Source organism: Emydura macquarii, unplaced genomic scaffold (assembly GCF_026122565.2).
Source record: "Emydura macquarii macquarii isolate MOO-44397 ecotype Brisbane River unplaced genomic scaffold, CSIRO-AGI_Emac_v2 contig_2369, whole genome shotgun sequence".
In the NCBI taxonomy this organism is placed as follows: domain Eukaryota; kingdom Metazoa; phylum Chordata; order Testudines; family Chelidae; genus Emydura; species Emydura macquarii.
The window spans coordinates 53,325-67,075 of NW_027132506.1; the positions used below are offsets into that span (position 1 = coordinate 53,325).

Below are 13,751 nucleotides of genomic sequence, written 5' to 3' on the forward strand. Positions count from 1 at the left end.
CCAGCCTCCTCAACCTTGTGTTTCATATTTAATTCACTTCTCACCATTCTTATTTCACACTTCAGGGAGTCTTTAATCATCTGCCAGTCACTACCTACCCTATGCAATTCATGTTTGATCTGGAAAGGTCTATATACATTTCTTTTCTGATCTAATTTCAAAGGTTTATGCCCACCCTCTCTCTAGGCTTCTAGAACATTATATTCTTTTTTTTTTTTTTAAAGGAAGTTCCTTTCTCCCACAGTCTCGATTATTTTGGGAAGTTTACCCATTTCTTACGCATAGACATCTTACTGTTTTCTCTCTCCAGATTGTTCCTACGGAAAAATAAATTCACTTTCAGCAATGTGACTCTTTCCAGAAGGTCAGCATTGGTAACCATTCTTTTCCTGATACCAAAGATTTTGTTTTCCCTGCTCATCCAAAGGGTTGTATAAAGAATGCTTTACTCCAGAGGAGGAAACCTTCCCCCCTTTTAGTAAGTTATCTTGTTCCACAGCTATGCTTTATCTTCTAATAGTTTATCTCTCTGCTGCCAAAGCATCTATATTGCCCATAAGCAGTTCATGATCTTTCTGTAACTGATTCTCAAGGAGAGACAACCTCTGGTTTTCAGCTGTTACCTGATTTCCCCCTCCCACCCCCATTTTTTAGCACCCCTGAACACTAGATAGCAGTGAATGCTTAGTGATAGCAATAGTCATTCTAGGTCTTATTTATGTCATGACATCACCACATTTCCCTAACTCTATGTAAACTTTGCCCCCCTTTTACCTCCCAACCCCCAAATTTGAACTTACATCTGTTACCTCCATGTAACATTCACTCCAGGCATTACCAGAGTCCTCCGTAACATGTGGCTACACCTGCTTCCGCCTTTACAGCTAGTTTGGCGTTGGAACTTAACTTCTTTGTGGGCGAAATGAGGTGATTCAGGTACAGATACAGAACTCTGGCTATGTGTATTAGTACATGTAATGAGTAAGGATTCTTACCATAGGCTTCTATGCAGATGGAGAGGACATGGACAGACAGGGAGCACAGCAAACACAGCATACAATATGTCACAGATGCAAAAATGGAGCGAAGAGATAAAACACAGTTATTCTCTTATTCTATAAGAGCATCCTTAGCCAGTTTAACAATAACCACAGATCTACAGTAAATGAAGAGGTCACCTTGGCACCTTTTTAACAAGTCAGCTAGACAAAACCTTGGAAATACTAGTCTAGTTTCAGAGAGATTGGTATTAGGCTCTGTTAGGGCTCAGAGTCTAATGATCAATACCCTTTACTTTACACATGAAATGTGCTTAGTCGCATATATAATTTGTCTACGTACCATAATATATATATTTTTAGAATAAAAGCATTAAGAATAATCGATTTAAAGAAAGAATGGTTTCTGTTTAAATAGCACAGATAAAGCAATGTTTCCATCAATGGAAGAATATTTGTTTTATTTTTTTATATAAATTTTATTACAGGTTAAAACTGTACCACTTCAAAATAATCAATACAATCTTCAGCTATTGTGTGGTCTTATTACAGAAAAGGCCAAGGCAGTCAACTGACCAGGTAGACCTCAACCCTCTGCGATCTTAATCTTAGATTGCTGGCCAGTCTTAAGTGTTCATTTTCAGGATTGCCCAGTTTCCAGAGGGTGGCTGAGGCTCACGGAAGAGGAGAGAGAGGAACAGAATTAGGGGCAGGACTCTTGAAAAGGACCCATCCCACCCTGATCTGTTTCCAGCCTGCCAGGAACATCTCTGACTAGCTTGCCTACTCTGCCCTTTTCCCCTGCATACCTTGTTCCCGTCCCCCTCCGTTCATACAAGTTAGAAATTGGCGAGAAGCGGAGAAGACAGACCTTACAGCCTCCAGCAGCAGCTTCCACCAATGGCAGGGCATGCCACAGAACCCAGAGTGGATCTGTGCTGAAGAGACAGCTGAACCGGAGCAAGGCGTTCTTTACCCAATTGGGAAATGAGAACATCTCTAACTGCTGCCTTCCCTCAGCTCAGAATCATCTGGAGGAGTACATTCCTCCTTATGCAGCAAAGACAAAATCAAATGAAAACCAAGCAGGCTGTGTGGGCCTTATCAGAACACCATTATCCAACAATGCCACTGCTCGCTGGACCATCAGATTGTTACCTCCAACGTAAACATGTCTCTCTTTAGGTTAAATGTAGAGATGTTCTGCAAAATTCAGTTTTCTTGCCAAATTCCCTTCCTATTCTGAAATATTTGCGTACAGCCGTCTAATTGTCTGGAACAACAGATTTCCTCCCAACTCTGAACATCACTGTCCTTATTTAGAATGCATCAGAACCATCATGTGGCAGCCATTGCATACCTTACTGCACTTGGTAAATGTGTTACAAGATGCCTATTATATCCATAGATTTCCTTTACTGGAGAGCCCAGAAATACTATCAGGGGTCCAGCAGCAGATGTGGCTGTATCCCTGTAATTTCTATAATCTATTAAAGTAATCCCCCTCCCTCTGATTTAGAGCCCTGCACAGGACTAGTATAGAGCCCTGCAGCAGGACCAGGATCCCGCTGGCCCTGCAGGACCAACTGCTAGGATAGTGGGAGCGGGTATTACGGGGTAAGGCAGAAGTGTGTATTGCGGGGCAGGAGCAGGATTAAAAATAGTCTCATACAGGACTCTATTCTGAATTATTATCTATATGTTATTAAATATATTCACCCCTCTGGTATCTAGATGACAAAACAGCCGCATTAGTAAACACTGTCCATTTGGCAGTAGTTTGACTTTCCCACCATAGATGGAAGCATGTTCCCTAATTTCCACACTCCTAATTCCTGGTTTAAATTTCTTACTGTAACTGTGACAGCTGTTCCTTTTTTACATCACAGCTGCTTTGGAGTTGCAGGAATATCCTTTGGACTAGCTGGAGGCATCAGCCTTTGATTTGGTGACAGAAGAGCCAGAATATTATTTTTTCACCTCTGTTTTCTGTGGGGAAACTGCACTCTAGGATATTAGAGCTAGAGGTCTGAGAAATTTCAAGTATTGTACAGCAATTTCCACTGTCTGTACTAGAGGGCTGCCATCTTCTGAAATTACAGCATAGCTCAGAGATGGACACTACCAATCCACACCAAGTACTAACAGGAATTCTTGTTGCCACACAAAAATGTAGAAAAGGTGAGCATGTTGCTATAACTATCCTTTTAATCTGTTTTGCAGGTTGCCCATCCACAAGCCCGTCTGTAACAACAAACAGGTCTTTAATCAAAGCCATCCCATCACTATCCTCATGGCTGAAGTCTGATTTAAGACAGCCGTGCTAAGATATATGATCACCATGTATGATAATGTCAGTTCAAGGCCTCTATTCAGCAAAGCTCTCATCCAGAAGCTATTGTCCTGTAGTCTGGAGTTCATATTAAACCTTATCTTGCAAGATTATAAGCTCCTCTTTTTACGAGTTGAGCATCTTCAACTCCCACTGATTTAAAAAAGAAATTGAGGGCACTCAGCACCTTGCAGAACTGGTGGGTTCTTAAAAACATCTGCCAATATGGATAGAAGTTTTGCAACAAGGATCAACATGAAAACTATAGACCTCTCTCTCTCTCTCTCTCTCTAACAGCAATGGGTTTAGCCCAGAATTTTTGCTGTAGACAGAGGAGAAAGAGTTTTAAATAAACACACACAACATAATTGGAATCACAAGTGGCAGAATGTGAGCTTATAATGGAAAAAATAATGCTATGAAACCACCACAAGCACTAAAAATCAAGCAACTACAATTTCAGTTAGTGCAGAAGAGACATTTCATTGGCAAGATCCAACCTGCAAACCCAAGACAAATCTCTCTCTATTATGGATTTACAGAAGTTTGCAATAGAAGTTTTTAGATTATACTGTAAAAGGCGAATGTCTCAAAAACCACTATAATTTAAACTTGAATGGCATTTGCCAAATCTCACAAAACAAATCCATATCACTAGAGAGCATAAATAGATTTTCTCTGAAATCTTAAATTGAGTATTCCAAATTTTTCCACTGCAATTACTGAAAAAAGGTGAGAGAGGAAGACATTGGATCTGCCTAAACACAAGATACCTTTCCTACAATCTGCAGCCCAAAGAGACCTATGCTAGCAATTGGAAATCTCTTTATTCTGTAGAGCTATAAAAGAAGAAAAACAGACAATGCCTTTAAACATCAGATCCATAGGAGAAGATAGCCATGTTTAGGTGGTCATGGCACTGAATGAGGAGGACGTATCTGGAAGATATTCTTAACACCAAACAAAACAGAGCTACACAAATGTCTTAAACTTAATGCAAAAATAAAAAGACAAACATACAGAGTTCCCCATTTTGCTAAACTAAACATTACAAGAAAATGATCCTCCCCCATATATTTGTTTCCTTATGTCCACACAAACAGGAATTTTCCAGGAATACAATAAAAATATTCAGAAATATCATTTGAGGGCGGTGTCTACACAACAGCAAAAGCCAAATTAGACCCAGTACTGCGCTCCCAATTCTATTAGATACATACTGCTGTGGGAGGATGACTAAGAAAAAACAGTCTTTCAATACTGGTGATTAAAAAGTCCATCACTTTTCAAGAGCAGGCTAGGAACAGTAACAGCTTCATAACCTGCCATTCAAGGTTTCAGTCCCTGTGAGCATGACAGTTTAAGTAGGAAGAGACTCTCAAAACGTATGCGACTGTGGTGGAGTCCCCCAAATTTTATATGCGATAACACATACATGAAGTATTACTGAGAAAAAAAGCATTATTTAACTAGGCTAAAAGCAAGCAAACGCATGACAAACCAACTCTTTTGTGGTTCTACTTGTAAAGACATAAATTTTAGAGAAAACCCTCAGAAAGTGGAATGCTAGTTAAGGAGACTGAAAATCACGTAACTAGTCGCAAAACAGTGGTGGGCCAGACCACAAACCTATTTGAGTTGTAGATTTTGACTCTACTCTCCAGCAATCCAGCCCCATCTCTTGCCTTTTTGACTAACCAATATTTTTAAAGTTTTCATCTCTTGCCAGCTGCATGGGGCACATGGCCAGCACCTGAGACTCCTTCATCCTTCCCTCCTTGGCTCCTCAGTGCATTTACTGCCCTCTGTACTAGTTCCTCCACAGTTCCTGCTTTGTCTCACTACAGAAGACAGGCATAGAGTGTAATGAACGGAATGAGTAATTGACCAGGGAAGAGAGAAGAGGAGGCATTAGCAGGCCAGCAGCCAAAAGATGTTCCAGCATCTGCATAAGCAGCCCAGCTGTCCACTTCGCCATAACTTGTGCAGTCAAAACTGCAGGGAGTGGGGAAGCCTGAAGGAGCAAGACAAGGAAAGCTGTAGGGAGAGGGGAAGAGGAGAAACGGCTCAAAGGAAGAAAGAGTGGGGAACTGGACTCTGAAGATACTGCAGGAATGGGCCTGCCATCTGTCCCTAAAACTCTATTTGCCTACAGACGAAGTATGCAAATATTATGTAAGCAAGATTGCCAGGGTTTCTGATGGCCCTGCATTATGCAGAACTCACAATGAAACACACTAAATGCTAAAGGCCAAGGGCAGTCAGTAAGGCTAGAATTTTCAAAAGAGCCCAAGGACATCAGGCACCCAACTTTAATAGAATTTCAGTGGGATACGGGTGCCTAATTCCCTTGGGCTCTTGAAAACTCGCAGCCTAAGAGACAAAGGAAAATAAAGAAGGAATGGAAGTGAGCCAGGCAAAACACGTACCCAGATCCCCCAAATCTTAGAGAAACAGGTTAAAATGGAAGCCATATTAAATATACAAATTGCTAATGCCACCTATTGGTTAGATATGGAACTGATTTAATTTATATATTTTGACTCAAACATTCACCATAAAGGTCTAATAAAAAAGGCCTCCAACCTCACCACTGCTCTAACTGGCCAGCAGACACCCTTTCCTTCCTCATCTCACCCCTTACCTAATGTAATTCCCAGGAAACATATACTAACAGTACACTTTAGCTTTGCTTAACTAGGCTTGATAACATTCTGAAGTATTATCCTCAGCTAGGTGGCTTTCCAGAAGTTGAATATGAAGCCTAGTCAGAAAGAAGAAAGGTGGGGTTTTTTGGGGAGTGGGGAGGAGCAAGTGTGGGAGAGGGTTGGTTGGGGATCTCTGTTTCTTCTAGCTCAATACAGGAAGTTTCTATGAAGATAAAAAGCTGTGTTTTGGGGGATCTGTAAATCTGCAAGTCAATGTACCGAACCAAACACAGGGCAGCAATGGAGAAGAGGTCACCAGAAACAAAAAGGATGGACATTTCTGGTCTGGATTTTGCTAAATATACAGTGACTGGAATTTGAGCACCTTTTATGTAATTTATGTTAAAATTAATCTCCCTCACCCCAATACTAATGGTGACAGTCTTAAAAAGTGATCGTAAAAGTGAGTGCATTTCAATAAAGTCAAGGGACAAAGACAGTCAAGAGCAATAAATGTGTACATCAACTGAGTGCTCAAAAACAGCTTTGCTTTGTTACTTCCTAAGCTTTGTAATAGCTTTTCAGTACACTTAAATAGTGCCTGAGACCCACATATACAAACAGAAGTTTATTTAGGGCACCACACAAACACACATCACCACTGAAAAGTCAACATTTACAACCAGCCATTACCACATACTGTAGTATTTCAGATTCTAGCATTTCCCTATATTTAAGGTAAAAGAACTGTGGTAAATGCTGTTTGTCTAAAATGGAACTAGCGACACAAAAAAAATGTTCTGTACTTTTACTCTGTAGATTTGTCAAAATAATGACAAATAATAATAATGCAAGGATGCTGAACACATTAAGTTAATTTTGGAGGAAAAAGACACAACACATGAAGCGCACTCACTGACTACAGCCAGAAACCATTCTTTTACACATACATGTGCTCCAGGACAGATGTTGGCTGGTTACTAAGCAGTCATGATTTGGATTATTATTTGTAAAGGACAACAACTGGTATTTCTTTTATTAGAAAGTATCTTTGCTTCAAACATGGCATTATGGGGCAGTAGGTGCTATTCCATGATGGAGGAATTGTCTACCACTGTTTGAGGCACACCACCAGACTGGATGGATCTGATTTAGTAACTCTTTAGAACAGCAATGTGTTTTGAGGGATAAGAAAGAAAAGCATTCTCTCAATCTAATTTGTGTAGGAGATGTGAAGTACTACCAATATTATTACAAAGCTTAAATCCACTGATTAGACTGAAAATCTAGTCTCTTCCATGAATCCTACTACCAAATGTTCTTCCGAAAGCCAGTAAAGAAGTTTTATTCTAGCAATAGGAGATTAAGGAAGTGGAATGAACAACAAAACCCTAGCTTTCCGTGCAATCTGAAGAAATCAAACTTCTCCTTACCTCTCCTCCCCATGCCAACAAAGAGGAAAAAAGAAAAGTCAGCCTTGTTTCCACAATGCAGACAGCAATGTATCACAATACAGTAACCAAAAACATTTCAATAAACCACTCCAGTCTTTTGGGATATATATATTTCCCTTCTCCCCCAATCAAAGCAAAATGTGCTCAGCTGTTCTATGAAGCCTGGCACCAAGAGATGGAACGGCAGGTTCTTGAAAACTGACTATAGAATGTGCTGTAGCACAGTGTATGATCATGTTACCCACTGTATCCTGAGGAATAATAATTCTTAGCTCTTTTATAGGTTATCAGACACAGTGAATCCAGAGGTCAAATGCTTGGTTTAAGCCAGATATTAGTGCACACCAATATAAACCTACAGATGTTACCAAATTTCTTAAACATCTTTATTACACAGAAACATCGTACAATTTCTCAATACAATGCTGTGCTCCATATCTGATTTATACAAGCATTATAAAATCATGAATGACTAAGCTAATCAAATCTAAAGATTTGGACATATGTAAAGTAAATAAAAGACAGCTAGAAAAACCCCATACTACCCTAGAGAATCTCTATTTTAAGTAATATTTTAACAAGCAGCAGCTTCCAGCATTCCAGCTATGAGTGAAAAGAGTTTGATTACAACTAGATTGCACAACCAAAATGACTCTACACTTCTCACCTGATCATCTTCTTCATCCTCTTCATCTTCTGCCAAACGCTGCCTGCCTACCTCGTAGAGCCTGCAAACCGTATCCATGTTCATGGCATCCATGCTCCCTTGATTCTGAAGAAGAAAACCAGTAGTTAGTATCGAGTGAAACTGGTTATGTTTTCTTACGTATCTCAACTCTAGGAAGAATCCCATGCACAGCTATAGACTGGGGACCGACGAGCTGGGCAGCAGCTCTGCAGAAAAGGACCTGGGGGTAACAGTGGATAAAAAGCTGGATATGAGTCAGCAGTGTGCCCTGGTTGTCAAGAAGGCTAATAGCATATTGGGCTGCATTAGGAGGGGCATTGCCAGCAGGTCACGGGAAGTGATTATTTCCCTCTATTCGGCGTTTGTGAGGCCGCATTTAGAATATTGTGTCCAGTTTTGGGCCCCCCACTACAAAAAGGATGTGGACAAGTTGGAGAGAGTCCAGCGGAGGGCAACAAAAATGATTAGGGGGCTGGAGCACAGGACTTATGAGGAGAGGCTGAGGGAACTAGGCTTGTTTAGTCTGCAAAAGAGAAGAGTGAGGGGGGATTTGACAGCAGCCTTTAACTACCTGAAAGGGGGTTCCACAGAGGATGGGGCTAGGCTGTTCTCGGTGGTGGCAGATGACAGAACAAGGAGCAACGGTCTCAAGTTGCAGGGCGGGAGGTCTAGGTTGGACATTAGGAAAAAGTTTTTCACTAGGAGGGTGGTGAAGCACTGGAATGGGTTACCTAGGGAGGTGGTAGAATCTCCATCCTTAGAGGTTTTTAAGCTGAGGCTTGACAAAGCCCTGGTTGGGATGATATAGTTGAGGTTAGTCCTGCTTTGAGCAGGGGGTTAGACTAGATGACCTCCTGAGGTCCCTTCCAACTCTAATATTCCATGATTCTATGATTCTATCATGATCTCCATTACAGAAGGGAGGTTATGACCAAGAACATACAACAAAAAGGCATCTTTTATTTGCTACTTACATATATAGTGTAATTAGCACTATGCAAGAATTACTTCAAGAGCAGCATAACAGAATAACCGTTAGTGCTAATGACACATAAGAGCCGCCAATGTGATGTGGCTATGTATCAGGCGAGGTATTTCCAGTAGGGATAGGGAGGTGTTACTACCGTTATACAAGGCGTTGGTCAGACCTCATCTAAAATACTGTGGCAGTTCTGGTCTCCCATGTTTAAGAAAGATGAATTCAAACTGGAATCGGTCCAGAAAAGGGCTACTAGGATGATCCAAGGAACAGAAAACCTGCCTTATGAGAGGAGACTCAAAGAGTGTGGCTTGTTTAGCCTCACCAAAAGAAGGCTGAGGGGAGATATAATTGCTCTCTGTAAATACATCAGAGGGATAAATACCAGGGAGGGAGAGGAATTATTTAAGTTCAGCACCAATGTGGACACAAGAACAAACGGATATAAACTGGCCATCAGGAAGTTTAGACTTGAAATTAGACAAAAGTTTCTAACCATCAGAGGAGTGAAGTTCTGGAACAGCCTTCCAAGGGGAGCAGTGGGGGCAAAAAACCTAGCTGGCTTCAAGACTGAGCTTGATAAGTTTATGGAGGGGTTGGTATGATGGGACAGCCTAATTTGGCAATTGACTGATCTTTGACTACTATCAGTAAATATGCTTAATGGCCTGTGATGGGATGTGGATTCTGAGTTACCACAGATAATTCTTTCTGCATGTCTGGCTGGTGAGTCTTGCCCACATGCTCAGGGTTTAACTGATTGCCATATTTGGGGTCGGGAAGGAGTTTTTCCCCCAGGGTAGATTGGCAGAGGCCCTAGGGAGGTTTTCACCTTCCTCGGTAGCATGAGGCATGGGTCAACTTGCTAGTGGATTCTCTGTACCCTGAAGTCTTTAAATCATTACTTGAGGACTTCAATAACTCAGTCTTAGGTTAGGGGTTTATTACAGTAGTGGGTGGGTGAATTTTTGTGGCCTGCGTTGTGCAGGTCAGACAAGGTGATCATAAGGGTCTCTTCTGACCTTATAGTCTATGAGTCTATAAAGGGTTTGGCTTTGAGATAGTAGCATCTATACCACTCCCAACTAACATTCTTATCACAGGATTTTATACCTCATAAAACCTTCATTTTGACCATTCAACATTCAGTGTCCAACTTTGGATTTGTTCACCTTCCCCAAACCATATGTCAGCTTCCCATTAGATTTGTCCCTCCAGGGCTGGTCATTTTTTTTAGAGGAAGAGATAAAAATTTGTGAGCTACCACCAGTTTCAGAAAGATGTAAACAGCTGAACTTTGCCAATTGCCACTGCTTTAAAAACAAAGCAATTTGTCCCAAGTGAGATTTGAACTCTCTGCTCTTATAGGCCAACTGCTGATGTACTAATAGTTTGTGGGATCATGGCATTACTGTTAATCATGGCCCCTAAACATAAGCCCTGATGATGTGTCAGGAACAGCACAGTAATCCTCAGGCTAGTATTACAGTGCTACTCCGTACGAAGCATGAGGCGAGAGCCTTATCTAAAGTTAAAACTGCTTCCAAGCTAGGAAAGAAATAATTTTATAATGCGCCATAAATAGCCCGCAATAAAAGAAATCCAGATAACCATTACAAGCCTGATCGACACCCCACCACTAGAGGTTAATGGAGAAAATCAGACGATTACAAGTTATAGATTCATTGATTAAGGCCAAAAGGGATCATTGTGACCATCTAGTCTGACCTTCTACATACACAAGTAATAGAATCTTACCCAGAAATTCACCCCTAACTTCAGGAAGTCCATAACTTCCTTCTTACCAAGCAGGAACAGGAAGGGTAAGAGAGGCTCAAATAAAAGCTCTGGGTGCACCAGACAGGGCATTTCCCAGACACTGGATTTTTGTGCAAATTTCAACAACAGAAGACCAGAGAATCAGAATGAAAATATATTTCTCCCCACTTGTGAGGAGAATGCCTTTCTCTGCAGTATATTTCTTTTAAAGCAAGCCAGTGTTTGAGGAATGCAGGTGAAGGATTCCAATATTTGCATATGCTAGAGACACAGAGATGGGATATAGGGAACTGGTCACAATTCCTCTATCCACATCAAAGCACCACTGCACAAGACATCTGGAGTTCCTACTATTATGAACTTCCAGCTTCAATAGTGGTAGGTGGTTTGTATGTTTATTTTTAAGCATTGCACTCAGACCATAGCCACAAATACTGGTATTTACTCCTTCCCGAACTATCTCAGATCCTTTACCTCAATAACAGCCAAATAGCAATCCTTGCTGTCCGTACACAAATCAAAGATATTCCGTTTTACATCAATGGTGGCTAGAAAACAACACAAAGTGAACTTAATGGTTATCAACAGGTTATTCAATGCTTTGCCAAATCAAAGAGTCTAACAATACACAAATACGCCTGGATAGGAAGCTATAGCTAAAACAAAAGCATGTTTAGCACATCTATCTAATTTCAATGAGTAACAGAGAACATTTCTAAGCTGATAACGCTGAGAAAGTCAGAGAACAGTACTTGATTTCTCATACTGATTTCCTTAGCATCCCCAACTGTGCAAAAACAGCTACTGAGTTTTCTCCCCATTGGAGAGACCAAGATTGCCCCTCAACTTCCAGTGAAGTAGTAACTGAGGTGGACAGAGGTGTGGGCCATCTTTTCTCCTTTCGGCACATGGAAGCCAGAGAACACGTTTACTCATTCCTGAGGCTGCTGCACTGAGCTCAGCCCCAGGAGAATGTAGGGGAGAAAAATGAGATCTTTCATGAAGCTGCACCATTAAAACTTTGGCCATCCCACTCACTATTTCTCAGATTCATATCAGACTTAGTGGGATTAAAAACAGAGCTGCTGACTGCAAGTCACAGAGTTAGTAAGGAGAAGAATCACGTACTGGAGCAGAAATTCTAGCTCAAGCTAGTTGAGTATTGAAGACAAGGTTTGCGCCTGGCACAGGGTATATCAAGCAGAATTTGTTTTAATGAGATAGAGTATCGTGGGGAGGTATCAGGGTGGAGTTAAATAAAGAAAAATCTAAGTCAACCTGCACCAAACCTACTGACCAACCTTCGGCAACTGCATCTTCATCTCACCTATAGGTTTGTAGTCTGTTGCATTGAATGTCCTGAAGGATGACCCAAAGGGACTTCTCATCCTCTCCTCCAGTAGGTCATCTTCATCATCTGCCTGCAACATAGCTGATCAAGGGAAAGACTATTAGGCAAGTCCATGTTCCATGTACAATGCTACCTCTAGTCATTTTATGGTCCTGTCAGGGTCCACACACCACTATGATAGGTTTTTGTTTTTAATAATTTGGCAAAGCTCCATTTAACCAACATGTACTGTTCTCAAGTTGTCTTTACCAACATTGCAGGTTACAAAGATTAGCAAATAAATAGAAGCAGATTCTTCCCCCAATCATTACAAGCCAAAATTTTGTATTACAAACCCTTCTCTTTCCAGTTAGCTGAATTTTAATCTTGCAAACGGGTCATGGCATCACTTAGGTGACAGAAAGCTACCTAAAATATTAAATTTCCTAGTTGCCAGCAATAAAAGTGGTCATGCTAAAAAAATATGGCAATTTCATGAAACTTTAGTCTTTGTCTCATACTAGATGCAAGAGAAAGAGTAAGTTCTAAGTAAGCATTAACATTAAAAAATAGAAACATGAAGGACAAATCATGAGGGAAATTTTCAAAGGCACAAATGGAGTTTGATGCCCAACTTCTATTGATTTTTGGTGGGAGTAGAATGCCTAACTGTTTTGTGCCTATTAAAACTTCCTAAACAGACAGATTTTTTTAAAAAAAACTCTCTTTCCCTACAAGTTATGAGCAGATGATTTGGAGTCAGGACCCCTGGGTTCTACTCTGAGCAGTGGGAAGGAGAACGTCTAGTGGTCAGAACAGGAGATTCTGAGATAATGCATATGCAAAGGGGACCTAATTAAGGTTGCACAAATCACCTTGTGACATTTCCTAACTTTGGACTGCTTGACTTTGCAACTTAATAATGTTCTTTTAATGTAGCTGAGTGTGTGTAATATTCATTCCGTTCCTTCAGGCAACTGGCTCACAGCCCAAGGAGTCACTGCTTTTTAGAAGATTACAACTTGATGCGCCTCAGAAGGAAACAAGCTGTATCACAATCTGACCATACATTAGTTCAAAACTGAAAGAGTGGCCAGTCAGTGAGGTATATTTCCTTATGTTCCAAAACCCTCAGAAACTGCTCAAACCAGTGGTTCAGATTCCCCTTGAGGAACACAACTGCAGTTCAGGGCCATGTATCCTTAAAATGCTACTTCGTCCAGAAGTGTCAGATTAACAGGAGCTGCTCTGACTGTGAAGTTCCACCCTGTCAAATCAGATACCACTGCTGCAGGGACAGGTAAAGTATAACTCATGAAGTTCTACCCAGCATCCTACAGCCACCTTCATCTTAACTATGCAGGTGCAGCTGGTGGACACTACAGGTCCTCACCATGCAATGATTCTTTTTAGCTTTTATGAGCTGCAACCTCCCTGAAAAATGACTGAAGCCAACTGCAGCACGCTTTTCTCATTAAGTTAGATGTGGGCTCTTGGGCTTTTAGCAGATTACAAAGTACAGTATTTGGCTGGAAGAAGTTTT

At 41.0% G+C, this 13,751-nt stretch overlaps 1 protein-coding gene across 3 annotated transcripts in view; it reads right to left on the bottom strand.

Annotated features, from left to right (window-relative positions):
• The window catches only part of DCAF1 (DDB1 and CUL4 associated factor 1), an 82,972-nt gene that overhangs the window by 15,467 nt on the left and 53,754 nt on the right, over positions 1–13,751 (bottom strand). For all 3 annotated transcript variants that reach the window (XM_067561153.1, XM_067561151.1, XM_067561152.1), the window contains exons 20-22: positions 12,206–12,310; positions 11,353–11,426; positions 8,100–8,204 (exon numbers count right to left, since the gene is read on the bottom strand). In XM_067561153.1, coding sequence (XP_067417254.1) covers positions 8,100–8,204; positions 11,353–11,426; positions 12,206–12,310 — 284 coding nt within the window. The remainder of the gene's footprint in view (positions 1–8,099; positions 8,205–11,352; positions 11,427–12,205; positions 12,311–13,751) is intronic.